Source organism: Chinchilla lanigera, unplaced genomic scaffold (assembly GCF_000276665.1).
Source record: "Chinchilla lanigera isolate Chin_1 unplaced genomic scaffold, ChiLan1.0 scaffold00001, whole genome shotgun sequence".
NCBI lineage: Eukaryota > Metazoa > Chordata > Mammalia > Rodentia > Chinchillidae > Chinchilla > Chinchilla lanigera.
The window spans coordinates 23,307,857-23,324,299 of NW_004955402.1; the positions used below are offsets into that span (position 1 = coordinate 23,307,857).

Genomic DNA, 16,443 nt, shown 5'->3' on the forward strand with positions numbered 1-16,443 from the left:
GTCTTCTCTGACCTCTACCTTGTTCCTTCTTTACACTTTTGGAATAAAATAATCCTTTCTATTCTCAAAGCCTTTACACAGACTGAAACCCCTTTCATCTGCATCCCAACTGTCTAGTTAACAACCTTTTGCAGCTTCTTTGGGAAAACTTTTTCTCAACCTCCAGACTAGGTCAGGCCTCTGGACAGTTGTCCCTTTACCTCTTTCATAGTACTCAGTCTAATTTGTAATTATGCTTGTAACGATCTACTCTGTCTTAAGACAGTATGATCAAGTGGTAAGAAAAGAGATTTTTAAAAAATTACCAGTAAATACCCAGGGCTCAATATCAAGCACACTGCTTGGACTATTTTAGGAGATTGAAAGTTTTACTGAACAAATGAATGAAAGATCAGAGGAAAATTGGGATGCACTAGCAATGGATCTGATTAGTAGTTATCTGCACACTTAACCAAGCTCTGCCCAGCATGACGCTTACTAAAGCACATCTTTGCCTTTCCTTGCTCGATATTTATTTTTTGTTGCATATAACTTCAAATATTCACTGCCTCCATAGGTTTATCACTGCTTAGGCGAGATACTTCATACCGGGGAAATGGTATGGAATGAGTATGTTTCTGTTGCAAGTGTCTAGTCTAATGTGGTATGAGAGCTCACTTTGTAGAATTTACATTTCTTTGGATATGTTGGGGTTTGTTGTTATGTCCATCGTCTATTCTGAAGAAAAGAAAAAGAGTGGGAAAGTCTATGGAGATGGAGAGTGGCTTAGTGGCTGTCCAGATTTGGGGGGAGGGTTTAGGAGATGATGCTTAGTGGATACAGTGTTTTGATTTGAGATAACTAAAATACCCAAGTTTGACTGTGGTTATACTCGTACAAATCTGTTAATGTGCTGGAATCTGTTGAATTTTGTTTTACGTAAGTTTGTGGATTGTGTGGTATGCAGGTTTTTAATTCAATAAAGTTGATTTATTGTTTAAAAAGGAAATGGCATGGAATGGAAGGCAGCTGTGATCTGACATAGGAATAGGTTATCTGCCCTAATTTTTTCTTCTCAGGGGCACTGAGAGCCTTTGTAGGGAGAGGAAGGTTCCACATGACAATACTTACTTGTTCCCATGAAGAAATCATATGACGTTCAGCAGGGGCCTTTTCTATGATGGTTACCTCTGTAACACCTGGAGAGGATTCTAGAGTAAGAAAAAAAAATTCTGTAGAGTTGCAATCAGCTCACTAACACACAGTCTACACTACAGGTTGACTAAATGTTGCTAATGTGGCTAGGACTATCTGATCCTTCTGATGAACATTAAATCCCCTGTAATGAAAACAGAAAACTGGTTGGTCCCTGACAAGGCACTCAGTCCCATAATTTAAGACGATAAAGTCTACTTGGTAGAAAGAATACCAACAAAACATACAGTATATTACACTCAATCATTACTCAGTCACTTGTTAATTAAAGAGGATTCTAAATTCCTAGTGATTTCACACTGAACATTCAGTGGGCTAAATACACACACTTATTGTGGAAAGGAATAAGGAACAATACCTCATTAAGTTTTGTAAGACATAAAACTTTGCTTTTCTTGTAAATACAACTCATCCTGAACATAATTTTCTCGCTCTGTACAAGATTTAGAAACTAAGCTAACATTATGAAAAATGAATTTTGTCCAGAAATATTCCGAGCATAAAATAAATCATACTCCTACACCCTCAAAAGAGAAAAAGGTCTCCAAATTATCTGGTTCCTTCTCTTTGTGGAACTGTGATTTACCTACTACTCTGAGGTAAATAAAAAGCTACCTAGAAATATAAAAGATTCCAATACTTCATCCTACTTATCTATTCACCCATACTCAAGAGTTTGAAGTCCTGACCTAAAACATAAAATCTATCATGAAAGTTATTATGGCTTGAATTTTATCTTTCCTATGAATGTTATGTTGAAGTCCTAACCCCAAGACTTCAGAATATGATCTTGGTTGGAAATAGTTGTTGCAGATGTAATTAATTTAGATGATGTCATATGGGAGTAGGGCAGACTCCCAGTCCAATATGATTGGTGCCCTATTTGTACTAGAAAGAACACCATGTGAAGCAATACATAGATAGAAAATGGCACTGTGAAGAGAGAGGGTTGAACTAAAGCACCTTTAAGATAACATATGCCAAACATTGCTGGCAAACTACCAGGAAAAAGTAAAGGCAGGATCTATCTCCTGCAAGTTTCAGAATGAGCAAGGCTCTGCTGACACCTTGACTTTAGATTTTAGTACTCCAAAACTGTGAGAATTAATTTCTGTTGTTCTAAAGCACACCATGTGTGTTTTTATAGCAGCCCTATGAAACTCATGCAAAGCCTATACACCTTTTCTCTTTATGACTCTATGTGTAAATTATTCCCACTGTTACCACTCTAGTGTTACACTATGGTCACTGCAAGCCTTGAGGAAATTCCAGCCATGAAATTTCTCCCTGCTTTGATCCATCCTTAGCTCCTGCCTATACTTAGGCCTATTTTGTATCGAATATTGCTTAGATCTCCCTTTGCTCTGGAAGATTGAGGACTTACTGTATTTCTTCGTTTAATTTTCTTTCACAGTCCAAATCCTACGCTTCATTAATGTCAGTTTCCTCATTGCATCAATTCCTGCAACTTCTCAAAAACCAAATCTATACTCATATTCAGTTATGCTATACCCCCTTCCTGATACATATACCCATATGTGCCAATGTTTCTCTTCATCTACCCACATCCTACTCTTAATTAAGGCTAGCTTCAAATTCTACCTCCTCCATGGAACCATTTCTCTTGACTCCAGTTCATACTGACGTCTGATTTTCCTGATACATCATCCAATCTCAGGCAGGGTCTGTGCTACATATGTTTGTACTTAACTATATTCTATTTTGAGCTGTATCTTGGGTATTTACCATAAGGCCTAGCTAACTGTAGATAAAATTTATTAATTTTTAAAAATCTCTGGAAGTATGTCAGACTTCTAGTTTTACGTGGTTCATTGATTCTGTAATTGTGCAGTACCCACCCTTTCTACACAACTGAAGTTTCCTCTAAGTTATTAGAACACTCACATCTTGGGGTTTAGCAATAGAGCAACTAAGAATTCTTGACTCCAGCTGATCTTGGTAGATGTATGACCTATGACCTGAGATGAATCTTCACTTGTCTTTGCCTTCAGTAGGACAGAATACTAGTACTTCCCTTGGTAGGAGAAGCAGAAGTAAAAGTGCTTTGAAAAAATGAAAGTGCCACATAAGTACACATACACACACAATTTCTTTTTTTTTTTTTTTTGCCTTCTGTTCAATACCCTTTGTAAGACATGGGAAGTAAAGTGCTGTTGTGAAAAAACACTTCAAGCTTCAAAACATTAGATCTGAATGAATCTTTGTTATGTCCCTGATTAGGGTAGGATGGAATATGCTATGTGTTCCCCTTCACGGGTGGTTCCACTTGACACTGTTCCACTAAAGCCAACATAGGGAATAACTGGGTAATAAGATTTATGTATGTCTGTATATATGTACTTCTGAGGCTTTAACCCAGGGCCTTGTACATGCCACAGAAGCGCTCTACCATTGAGCTACACTTCCAGCCCTTAATAAATGTTACTGATAAGAACGCTGAGGCTAAAAGGTTAAGCCAGAAAACCAATTCTCTGACACTCATGTACAGGTTTAACTGACAAGGGGTTATGTGCAAATGTTGCCGTGTGTTCCTTGGCTCAGCTCTTTAGATGTTATTCTATGGAAATGTAGTCTAGCTTTGATCAGTCTTAGCAACTTACTACTTCACATGCACTAGTATACAATACAGAATTTTTGCCAATGACCCAGCTGCTTACATATTGATACTGTCTGGCTATACCCTAGGGTACTCTAGTATATAAAGTTGCAAGAGGACACACCTAATTATTCACTCTTTCTGGTAGTTTATTCCAAACTTGGGTGCTGTCAATTCCTTCCTTCCCCACATGCCTAGTCCACTTCTCCACTGGGAGGTGAAGTCTATTACTCCACCTCCTTTAACTGGAAGTTGGCTTCAAATTCCTCTGACCAATAAAATATGGTAAACATATGCTTTATGTTTTGGACTTAAACTTCTATAGGACTAGCAACTTCCCTTTTCCTTTGAGTCCCAAGGCATTATATAATAAATCAAAGCTAGTCTTCTGTGAGAGGCCATGATAAGGAGCACTGAGGGAGCCAAACATGTGACTACAGAGGCCATCACATAATTCTAGTCCCAGCTGCTATTCAACTGCAAATAGTTGAGACCCAAAACGAGCAGGACCCCAGCTAAACCCAGTCAATCCACAAAAGTAGGAGAGTGAGTCTCACTGTTTCAAACTACATCTTGGGGTGGTTACCCAGTAATAGATAATCAGGACGTACTATAGGTCAAAAGTCTGAGTCAGCAACATGTACACTTAAAAGGATTTGATGTGTCCTCAGCTTGGGGAAATTACTGCCAAATATTAAAAATTTTAGTAGAAGACACTGTCTCAAGAAATTTACTGCTAAACAAGAAAACATGTAAAAACATGAAAGCTTCAGATAATATAATCATGTGTTAAATTGGGTGATACTGATCACAAGGACCACAGTGTTTTAGAACCTACCCTCAAAAAAATTTGGAGAAAAGAATAAGCAGGTGAGGTAGAGCGTAGATAGACTGGCTCCTCTTACAAGCATAATTGCAAAGGTGTTTTGACCTCACAGGGTTGGATATTGCAGTGGTAGCAGTAGTAATTTTCTAATCCCCTAGCTTCTTTTTTACATTAAGCTGCAGGTACTGCCTACTTAACATCTCTTTTATGCACTAAAGTTCTCATTATACAGTTTGCTTTCCTTGGCTCTCCCAGTGATTTCGTAGGCTAATGGCCCTTAATGAATCCCTTTCTGCCTTACCTAGCTAAAGTAAATTTCTCACCTTAAAGTACATTCTATGTCTTGCAAAAAAGAATGCTGACAGATACAAGTAGTTTGGGTTTGTGGGCTCAGAAAAGGTGACTTGGTAAAACAGGAGAGGTCAGAGGAAATTGTCATTTACATAATTTAAGAAGTGTGGCCACACAGCCAGACAAAAATATGAGAGGCTTTGGGATGAAAGCTGTAACATTACATGTTTTCGTGAGTCAGAGGAGCAAATATAACTTAAGATATCTTTGTGGCTAGGTAAAACTACTCAAAGGGGAGAATATTAGTTCTCCATTGCTGAGCAATTAACACAAATTAGAGCTTCAAACACCTTTTCAGCAGGTCAGTTGTGGAGCTCAAAACTCTGGCACAGCATGACTGGTTCCATTCAGGTTGTAGTCAGTGATCTATCAGCTTCACACACTGCTCTCTTTCAGCTGTTCTCTTTTCATTGGGAGCTTGAGGTCATCTTGAAAGCCGATTCCTGTTTTGGGCAGATTTTAATTGTTGGGGTTGCAGGACTGCAGTCTCTAGTTTCTTACTTGCTGTCAGTTGGGGCCACTCTGAGCTTAAAGAGACCACTTGCACAATCATATTTTGGTGCTCAACTGCTTTGAAACTTATCAAGTTTGATACCTGACAAATTTTGATGTGATATTTTTCTCCTAGTATTTGTTGTTTGGTACTATACTTGAAAGCTAGAACTTGGCAGTGTTGATTGCCTTGTAATCAGCTACCCTCTCCAGCTAAAAAACCTTTTTGGTACTTGTTGCATCTAGAACCAATTACAGCAAGTACCAAGACACCACTATATTCCCTGTCTTGTGAAACCACTCATCTTCAGATAAGCAACAGCATAAAAAATCCTTTTCATGCTTCCAATCTCTTTAATGTCATTTCCTCTTAACAGCATGTTTTAATATGTTTGTGAACTTGTGCTAACCTGTATAATATCCCTTTTGCCATTTAACATATCAAAGGTAAAATATTACATTAAGTTCACAATCCTGGGGTTTAGAGCAAGAATTCTCATAGAGTTGTTTTGAGAATTATTTTTAAAGTTTTAGTGAGACATAATTTACATACCATAAAGTTTACCCTTTTATTAAAGTGTACAAATCAGTGGTATTTAATGTATTCTTTTGTGTATTGTTACCCCCCAAAAGAAACCGTATTCCTATTAGCAGTCACTGCCCACATTCCGCTCTCACCAGACTCTGGCAATGATTCATCTACACGTGGTATCTATATATTTGCCTATTCTGGGCATTTTATATTGATGGGATCATACATATGGACATACAGTTTTGCAACTGTCTTCACTCTGTTTTCAAATTTCATCCATGTTATAGCACTGTCAATAACCTTTCCTTTTTATGTCTGAGTAATTTTATATTGTATGAATGTATATTTTGCATAGCCATTCATCAGGTGATGAACATCTGCATTATTTCCACATTTCAGCATAATAAATATGGCTAAGAATATTTGTGTACAAGTGTTTGTGTGTATATGTTTTCAATTCTGTAGAAGTGGAATTGGTGAGTCACATGGTAACTGTTTAACCTTTTGAGGACTTACCAAACTCTTTTCTCAAAGTTGCTGAGCCATTTTATGTTTCCACTAGCATTCTATGATTGGTTCCAATTTCTCTACATCCCTGCCAACATTTATCATGTCTTTTAAAGTCACTCTAGTGGGTTTTAAGTGGTATCTTATGAAGATTTTCATCTGTATTTCCCCAATAACTTATGAAAACAATCACATTTATGTGTTTATTTGTCTTTGTATATCTTCATTGGAGAAAGATCAACTCAGATCCTTCTCAACTGCATTTATCCTTTATTGCTGAATTGTAAGAATTCGTTATAGATTCCATGCATGAGTCACTTTTCATAGATGATTTACAAATACTCTCTCCTATTTTGATTATATTTCTTGACGGTATCTTTAACAGCATGTTTAATTTTCCGGAACTATGACTTATTCTTTTGCTGTTTGTGCTTTTAGTGGCATATCTAAGAATCTACTGCCTAATCTAAGATCACTTAAAAAGTAATTTAAGGTTCATATTTTCTTCTAAGAGTTTTGTATTACATTTAGGTCTAATATTTAGAGTTAATTTAGATATATGATTTGAGGTTAAGGATCCAATTTCCTTCTTCTATATGTGGCTATCCAGTTGTCACTGCACTATCTGTTGAAAAATTATTTTTTGGCATTAAGTAGTCTGGATATTCTTATTAAAAATTAGTGAATTTTTAAGTGAAAATTTTTGGCATTTCAAGTCTATTCCACTGATCTACGTTTCTGCTGTTATGCCACTGACACTGTAAAGACTACTGTAGCTCTCAGGTAAATTATTTTTACTGTGGCAAATACACAACATAAAACTTACCATTTTGACCATTTTCAAGTGTACAGTTCAGTGGCATCAAGAATTCAGTGTTGTGTAACCTTTTCCACTATTCAACTCCTGAACTTTTCCAACCATCCAAATGCAGTAAATTTTAAAGAGGGAAGGTATGAGTGAGAGGAACTGTCCTCTTTTTTCATGATTGTTTTGGCTATTTAAGCACTCTCACACTTTCATGTTAATTTTAGAATTATTTATGCAAAAGAGACAGTTGAGATTCTAGTACTATTTGTAATTCCTAGATTTGTAGGTCAGTTTGAGCAACAGTCTCGGATTTTAATGATGTTAACTCTTCATATAAATAAGCATAGGATGGCTTCTCATTTATTTTGATCTGTATTTTAACAGCTTGATGTGGTGGCACATGCCTGTAATCCCTGTCCTTGGGAGGTTGAGGCAGGAGGATCACCTCGAGTTTGAGGTAGCCTTGGCTACATAATGAGTTCAAGGCCAGCCTGAACCATATAGTGAGACCCTGTCTCAAAAAACAAAACAATCATACTTAGTTATTTCTATTTTATTCCTTTAGATACTGTTTTATCTGGACTTGTTTTCTTATCATTGTTAATGTTTACATTTTTTCCCTCCTTTCAATTCCTTTAACATACAAAAGCATATCATTTGTAAGTAGAGATTATCTTTCTTTTACGTTTTCCAATTCATATGTCTTTATTTTACTTTTATAACTGCCCTGGGTAGAACCTCTGATATAGTGTTGAATAGAAGCGATAACAATGAATTCTCTTTAGGGGGGCAGTGGCTAGCAGCCATTCAATTATTATTATTATTTTTTTTCTTATTAGTATGTTTGCAGTATATAATGATTATATTCCTTGTGGGGAGTTGGTAATTGTACAGAACACATCTCAATTCTGTTTTTACTCCCTGCCCCTCACACTTCATCCCATTTGAGAAAGATCGATCTACTACTTTCCCTCTGTGTGTGTATATATATATTTTGTTGTTGTTGTTGTTGTTGTTTTTGTTTTTTGAGACAGGGTCTCACTATGTAGTTCAGGTTGGCCTTGAACTCACAATGATTCTCCTGCCTCTGCCTCCTGAGAGCTGGGATGTGCCACCACACCTGGCACATATTATCTACTTTTTTATTTTGCTCTTTATTTTGCTCTTATTTTGCTCTTTATTGTGCTCTTTATTTATATTTTATATTTTAGGTTTCTCATATAAGAGAAATAGTGCAATATTTAAGCTTGTGTATGTCTGATTTATTTCACTTAAATTATGGTCACAAGGTACATACACTTTAATGACATTCTTTTTATGGCAGTGTATATATACATTTTCTTTATCCATTCATCTGTTGATGGATAGGCTGCTTCCAAGATTTAGCACTGTTATGAATTTTGCTGCTTTAAGATGAGAATGCATGTATCACCGAAACAGTGAATTCTTATGCAGAAAAATCAAACATAGTAAGCCTGAGACTGCAATCCTTCAACAACTTGTAAGGTCGGCCCTTGGTCGGCATCTAGAAAGCTGGCTCTCTGGAAGAACCCCATCATTCTCTGATAAGAATGGCTCATTGTGCCTTGTTAGTGCAAATTATCTGGTTTTTGCTGAATAACTATTTTTCTTTAGGGACTCTGAAATTTAGTACATTCTAAGTAAAGGTTCTCTATGTGACTGATTTCTAATAAAAGGTCTTGACTCCTTCACTCAGGTAAGCTTCCTAGGTAAACAACATTCCATACATGTTGTCAAAACATGTTGCTGGATGATTTAAGTCTGTCCCACGTAGTTTCATCATGAGAACTCTTGAAAGCTTGCACCTGGTTTCCTTGACTTTTCCACATGCACCTTTACCTCTACTAATTTTGCTTTTTATCCTTATTGCTGCACAGCCATAGGACCATCTCTCAAGTCCTGTATTCCTCCTCCTAAATCATTAAGCCCAGTGTGGTGTTGGAAACCTAAGACACATTTTGTTGCTATTTTTTTAGAAAGGCATAGACATTTGTTTGCAGAATTTTAAAAGTACACACTCAAAGAAATATTGTGCTGCCCTCAAGAGGGAGAGAGGACCCTATGGCCTCAAGCTGGGTATATTTATGGGGACTTGTGGATATCCCTAAAATAAGTTATTTAGGAGGTGTATTCTAGTGTCTGTCAGGTTTTGCCCATTTGGTGGGTTAAAATGCAGTCTATTTATATATGAAGCTGAGATATACTATCCTCTTAGGATGAGGATGGTTGATATGAGGAAGCACATTTACAGATGAGGATGGAGGTTGGTAAGAGGGACTGCAATTTACAGGTGAAAGTCACAGGCACAGAGCCTAGTTTATAGGCTGTCTTTAAGGTTCTTAGGAATGTTTCCCGGAAGGGAAAAAACTTGAATAATATTTGTCCCAAAGCTGCAGTTTCTATTTAAAAGTAAATTTTAATATTACAAGTTCCTTGTCTCCTTTTTTATTTATCCTACCTCATTTTCCCTCCTGACTTTGATACCTTACTCTTATGGGCTATAGAAGGGCTGAAGTACTGGTACTTCATACCGATAGGGGGCACTGACCATACTAGCCAGGAAAAAAATCTCATTCTGACTGACCTAAAAGAGACGAAGGAAGATGATAGGGTTGTTACCAGCATGCCATTGAAACTTAAGGCAGAATCTGACACTGCAATAACTTTTGGATGAAGGTCTTGTAAGACACATTTGCAGAGTTATCAGGAATATATACGCAACATTTTGTGTTAATAATAGCACAGATGAGCATCACCTTGACTAAGAGCTAGAGAAGTCAAAATTGTAGTCTTGATTCCTTGCTTATCTCCTGTGGCTGATGGCCAAAGGAAATGTCACTGGATAGGGTCCAAGCAGGTCCCAAAAGTGGAGTGTAACCTTGACTAACCTCATCCACTGTGCAAGTTGCAGGTTTGCTGACTTCCATCAGTGAAAAAGAATTCTCAGTACGCATCAGTAAAAGGCATAAAGAGATTTATGAGGCAATGTGTACTTTTAAAGTACACACTCATAGAAATAGAGTGCGGGCCCTCAAGAGGGAGAGGCCTTTTGTTGCTGTTCTGAGTGGTGTCATCATGATATTATCTGTTGGCTCTTCACAGATTCCCTCTATAGGATGAGAACATTCTATTTAAGTTATTTTTAATCATTCGCAACAAGATGTTGGACTTTGTCAATGCTTTTTCTGCATCTATTGAGAATTAGGTGGCTTTTGTCTTTTAGTCTATTTGCAGGTTATATTACATCCGTTAATTTTCAAATATTAAACAAACAGATTTTATTATAATTGTGATGGGCAGACATTGAAGGGTGCTTTTCAGCCCGTGTAGACTTGGTTTTCTATCTAACTTTTTTTTTTTTAAATCTAGTTTTATCTTCTCTGGGACATGTTCTTTAATTTCTCAGAAACGCCAGTGACCTCCTCTGTAATATCTGTGAGCAATGATGGATTACTGATCTCTTTTCATGCTGCTGGAGACCCAAGGTTCTGTCTTTTGTATTTTATAGGCCCAGAGTCTAACATAAACATTTGTTAAAACCAACTAATCTCTTTAGCAAGCTTGACTGTTTCTGAGCAGATCAGGTGCTGTACCCGGTGGCGCTTGGCAGTCGTTGCCCAGGGAAGTTTCAAGACCGGATCTCCCAATTGCCAGGTGCTCACTGTGTCCCCTTTGCAGGTCTCTGACCGTGCCTCCCAGCCCTGGGTGGATCCTCAAGTGGGGATGGGAGGAGGGAAACTTCGGGCTTCCCAGCTTTGCCAGCAAACCCTTCCCCGGCCTAGTCACGCATCATGCCCACCCATATTCAGGGTCCAGTTCGTGCGGTCCACGCCGCCATCAACCTCTCTTCTGCTCCCCACCCCTTGGTCTGGGCACAATCCCCCTTCGTCCCCACTCACCTAGGATGCGGGTGATGCCAAGGGTCAGCTTCTCCAGGTGCGGCTTGTTGCAGCCCAGCAGCGGGGGTGGTGACTCCTCCATGGCTCGTGTCCCTGCTCGGCGCGCGGCGGGCACCGGGGCGTAGAGCCCGGCGGACTAGAGGAGACCGGGACCCCGCCTCAGCGCCTTCGCCTTCGAGCTCGCGGCATGCCGGGAGCTGTAGTTCGCGACGCCTGAGAGCGCGGCGGGGCAGGATGGGGGAACCGGGCTGGTCCCGCAGCAGCAGCTCCACCCGACGCTCCTTCCCGCGGCCCCGGGCGGGGTACCACACTGCACCTCCGCGACCCCGCCTGCCCTTCGCCCAGACCGTCCCGCCCCGCCCTGGCCGGCCTCGCAAGCGGGGGCGGGCCTCTGCGCGGGACGGCCAATGGGCACTGAGCGTGGAGGCAGGGGCGTGGCGGCCCCGGCGCGACGCTCCCAGTGGCGGTTGTTTCAAGATGGCGGACGTGGCGGGCCCCTCCCGCCCCGACGGCGCGGCGTTCTGGAGCCGGGACTGTATCCTTTGCCCGGCTGGCAGGGGGCGCCGGTGCCCTCCCCAGTGCTGCGAGGGGAGGCCGTCGCGTGGGACTCCGGGTGGACCGAAGCGCGGTGTTGACCCCGGGAGCAGGATCCTGCTGTCCGGCCTCAAGTCTAGGGCTGGGCTTTCCTCTTGCTTGGGTGTTAAGTATCTCAGTCCGGAATGCCAGGCGTGGGAACGCTGCTGATAGTTCCCACCCCTTCTTGGCGCTGAACTGGAGAAGGATGGCCTACAATCGGGCCAAGCGTTGGCTGGTAGCATCACTTTGCTGACCCTCCCAGTCCTCAGGCGGACCAAGTGTGGGGTGAGCTTCTGGCTGAGGGAGGCTGGGTGTTAGCTGGACAAGGCTGTGTGCTAGCTAGGCGGGAAGCCTTTTTTGTGTTGATTTAGACTTGTCCATAGTTGGCTATGTTAGGAGCAAGTCAAGACCTGGTTGGACTTCGAAGGCTTATGAGCAATGAAGGCCTCGTACTGATGCTTTAAGAGAAATGTGCATTTGGTTTCACAGACATGTGCTAGTGGTGCTCATTATAGAATGGGGTGTGAATCTTTGTACCTGCAAATCGTTGACTTATCATGTAGATTGTGGATCACTACCTGCGGGGGTTGACATTTTGGGATGGAGAAGTTCTGGAGCTTTCCTTCTGTCTGATAGTAGTCTGAATACAATATCTGTAATGAGATGTCAGATGTTTGTTTTAACCCATGTTCTGTCCCTGGATTAGGTATGCTGTTGTTGCCTGAGCTTTCATGATTGTAATTTAATTCTTTGTTATAAGGGCATCATTTGGAAGAGGGAGTATTATTGAATGCCCTCGGAGGCTAGTATCTTTGTCTGTTTGCTAGTCTTGGTGATAGCATTGCTATTATGTTTGGCAAAATCAGTCCTTGGACATTCTACTTAGCTTCCAGTGAAATTTACAGAAGTGTATTACCAGTTTCTTTTATTGAGTTAACAAGGATTAGAGTGTCATGTGTGCAGAGAATATTTTTGCAAACTGTGCCGGTACATGTTTAGGGTTATGCACTTACTAAACATAATTACCACTTGCCTTTGGTAGGTTGGTGAGAAGCAAATGAAATTGTGAATATAGACTGCGGATGAAAGCAAACTAGTGCACTGTGTAAATTAAATATTTTTTTCTTTACCTATCAGTAACGAATGGTATTTACCTATCATGGATGGAAAAAGAATATGTACATTGAGGCTGAATTAGGAAATCAGAAACTTGAGATGAGTTTACTCATGAAATACTGCCAGTATAGGAGATTCTTAAAATATATCAACTTGTAACAACTAATAGTGTTCAAATATGGAATACATGGTTGAGGGGTGTGTGACGCTTTGTTGCAGTGAGACCAGATAAGTTAATTAATAAGCATGTAGACTGAACCTGTCTCTTGGTCTTAGCAGCCCTGCCTTTGCTTATTCATGTAGCCATATCATTGTACTCCACATAGAAATCATCTATAGTCTCTCTTACTCTGAAATTTTTATATCAAATACTCATCTACTTATTGGTAGTAAGAAATTGAAATTGTATTAGAAAATATGGTGATTACATTTTATAGAAATTCAGATGCAGGAAAGAAATTGGTTACTAGTATCACCTGCTTCCACAGCCTATTCCATATAATCTGTTAATATCCAGCCTTCAGTTTTTTCTTTATGTTCATAAGGCATCAAAGCAGTGTTAAGTGTAAATTTGTTACTGAGTAATTGCTGAAAAGCATGAATGATAGTTGTTAAGCATTTGGTTTAATCCTGTGCTTTGGATCTTGATTTTTTTTCTGTTATGCTGATGATTTCTCAGATCATCCCTAGGGTCCTTATACTGGAATTTTCAGTGGGAAAAAGCCAGTATGTTCCTATGAGCTGGTATTCTTTTTACACAAATGAAAAAAAGGTTTTCAATACCTCATCTAGGCAATTAAGAGAAATGTGATTGAAGGATTTTGCAATCATGGAAGTTTCCATCATGAGAAGACAGATCATCTGTGACTAATTGTCACCTTTTTTTACTGTTGTTCTTGTTAATTATGTATATCCAGCATATTATGGTTCAGCAGTGCTATTTTGGGATAGGTTTGTCTTAGTCCCTAACATGTAAAGGCATATTATATGGCATATTATCATTTCATGGGTTAAATCTTCCAGTAAAATATGCTTCATCAGTTGTAAATTGCTGCTTCACTATAGTTGCTAGTAATATTAGAAGTAGTAAATTTGATTGCTTAAATGCACTGAAGTAGATTATCATTAACAGTATTAGTAACTTGATATTAACAAATATGAACTGTAAGGGACCCAGTCAAAACATTGCTATAATCTCTGCCATTGAATTTCCAAATAAAGATAGACAAAGACTTTATGTTAATGTAAAAAGAATATCCTAGCTCAGAAAGTCTTTGTGGTCAAAAATAATTACATACACAGGGGTGTTAAAGTGGTCAGTATTAAACTTACTTCAGATCCTGGACATCTGGAATAGAGATGCATATTATATTCTCCATTTCTGTCCTGGGTTTCTAATTACTACTTCACTTTTGGGACTTTAGATAGATTGATACCAGTATTAAAGATACTTTATAACTTCGTATATTTGTTTTATTGAGGTGTGTGAAACCAAAGTAGAAATAAGGTGGCACAAGGAACACAGTAATATAGCCAATATACCTTTGGCATATATTACATCTCTTTTACTTTCTCATAAAATGTACATTTTGGGGGAATTCTGTACAGTAAATTAAAGAGATGGAAGATGACATTATTAGAAAGAAAACATTGAATGCAAGCACTTTCAAATATTTTTATCCTTATTTTTAAAAAAAATTGAAGTCACTTTTGAGTTTTTTCTATTTGAAAAGAAATTTTACATGTATGTGGCTAACAGTAATAAAGTTTGCCTATATATTTTGAGTGAGATAAAGAAAGAACACTGCAAGTTATTGGGCCATGCTTCATAAATTAATACGTTTCATTCTTTCATAGATGGCTTACTTATGAACCAATATTCTTTTATATTTGGGAACACAAACTTGAACAAAGATAAAAATCATCACCTTTTGGTACTTACATCCTGTGAGATCAGACCAAGAATAGATAAAATATATAGTTATATGGGCTATAGAGAAAAATGAAGCAGGAAAGGGGCATGTGGTAGGGATAATTAGAAGAACTGCAGGAAGAGAGTTTTATAATTTTATGATTTTAAGTACTTACATGATTAAGGAAGTTAAGATCTTAGTCAGAAGGTGACCAAAGCCCTAAAGGTGATGAGGGGGAGAGCCATAAAGGTACTGAGAAAGAGCCAACTGAATAAAAGAAATCATAAATATAAAAGTTATGAGGTAGAGCCTTTCATAATTGGTTAACAAATATAAGGAAACCAGGTATCTTAGTTACTTTTCTCATTGCTGGGATAAAATACCTGACACCAAAATTAAAGAGGGAAAGGTTTATTCTAAAATTCTCTTTTTTTTTTTGGTACCAGGAATTGAACTCAGGACCTTGCGCTTGCCAGGCAGGCATTTGTGCCGCTGAGCTATATCCCCGGCCAGAAAGGTTTATTTAGCTCATGGTTTGTAGAGGTTTTGGTCCATACACAGCTGGCTCCAAAGTGGGGTGGAATGGCACAGGAGCAGCAGTTCATGGCAGTGGAAGACAGCAAAAATAAGAGCAAAAAGGGTGAAACAAGCTTCTTTCTATTCCTTTTATCTTATACAGACTGTTGGGATTAGGGTGTTGTCAACCCAGTCAATAGAGTGATCTAGCAATCACCCAGCCTCAATTCCAGCACCTTTAATCCCAGCATTGCACTATGAATCAGTCACAAACTCTAGATTGCACTACCTCCAACCCCCCAACCCCCTGCCCCATGACCACATCAGGCTTTAGGGGAACATTCAGACACAAACTATAACACTAGGAATGAGTGAGGAGAAGAGTAATAAGAAACGAGGTCAGAGAGCTAACAAGATGCAGAGGTCAGATTTTGAGCCCTGTGAGTCCTTGTAAGTACTCTTGTGCTTTTAATGTGAATGAGGTTTAATATAAATTTTAAAGTGTTCATTCTAATCACTGTGTGAAAATGGGCTGTTGAGGGGTTATGCCTAGAAATGAGAGAGCAGTTATGAGGTAATTACCGTAATCTTGACTAGAGAAAAAGGTGATTTGGATCAAGGTGATATGTGATGGTGAAAAGTGGTTGGGCAGTAATTATGTATACATGTATTTTGAAAGCCTTGCCAGCAGAATTTTGAGAATGTAAGATATGAAAGAAGCAGAAGTCAAGAATAACTCCATGATTTTGGCCTGGTCAGCTGGAAGGATGGAACTGCCATTTACTGAGATTAGCACTTCATTTTTGGACTGATTTTGGACTCAAATTCAGTGTTGAATTTGAGATTTTTTTTTGTGTGTGCTACTTGAGACTGCATCTGTGGACCTTCATATTGAGCCACATCCCCAGTCTTTTTTTGTGTTTCATTTTGAGACACAGTCTCAATAAGTTGCTCAGACTAGGCTTGAATTTGTGATTCTCTTGTTTTAGCTTCCCAGGGTGCTGGGATTGCAGGCATGTACTACCTTACCTGGCAAATTTGAGATATTTTGTATATCTAAGTGGCAATGTCAGGT

The 16,443-nt window shown here is 39.0% G+C and overlaps 2 protein-coding genes across 12 annotated transcripts in view; one reads left to right on the forward strand and one right to left on the reverse strand.

The window, feature by feature from the left end:
• The window catches only part of Tpgs2 (tubulin polyglutamylase complex subunit 2), a 32,258-nt gene extending 20,907 nt beyond the window's left edge, over positions 1–11,351 (reverse strand). Inside the window, exons 1-3 of one of the 3 annotated variants that reach the window (XM_005372836.2) lie at positions 11,248–11,333; positions 5,279–5,431; positions 1,111–1,178 (exon numbers count right to left, since the gene is read on the reverse strand). In XM_005372836.2, coding sequence (XP_005372893.1) covers positions 1,111–1,131 — 21 coding nt within the window. In that variant the 5' untranslated portion in view covers positions 1,132–1,178; positions 5,279–5,431; positions 11,248–11,333. Of the gene's footprint in view, positions 1–1,110; positions 1,191–5,278; positions 5,432–11,247 lie in introns of all 3 variants that reach the window. The other 2 variants (XM_005372835.2, XM_005372833.2) reach the window with 2 other exon arrangements.
• Kiaa1328 (KIAA1328 ortholog) overlaps positions 1–16,443 on the forward strand; it is a 293,177-nt gene that overhangs the window by 9,613 nt on the left and 267,121 nt on the right. For 3 of the 9 annotated variants that reach the window (XM_005372825.2, XM_005372826.2, XM_005372827.2), the window contains exon 1: positions 11,470–11,782. The exons of 5 other annotated variants lie outside the window; for them this stretch is intronic. In XM_005372825.2, coding sequence (XP_005372882.1) covers positions 11,482–11,782 — 301 coding nt within the window. In that variant the 5' untranslated portion in view covers positions 11,470–11,481. Of the gene's footprint in view, positions 1–11,469; positions 11,783–11,847; positions 12,109–16,443 lie in introns of those variants that run through there. One more of the 9 variants, XM_013510296.1, reaches the window with a different exon arrangement.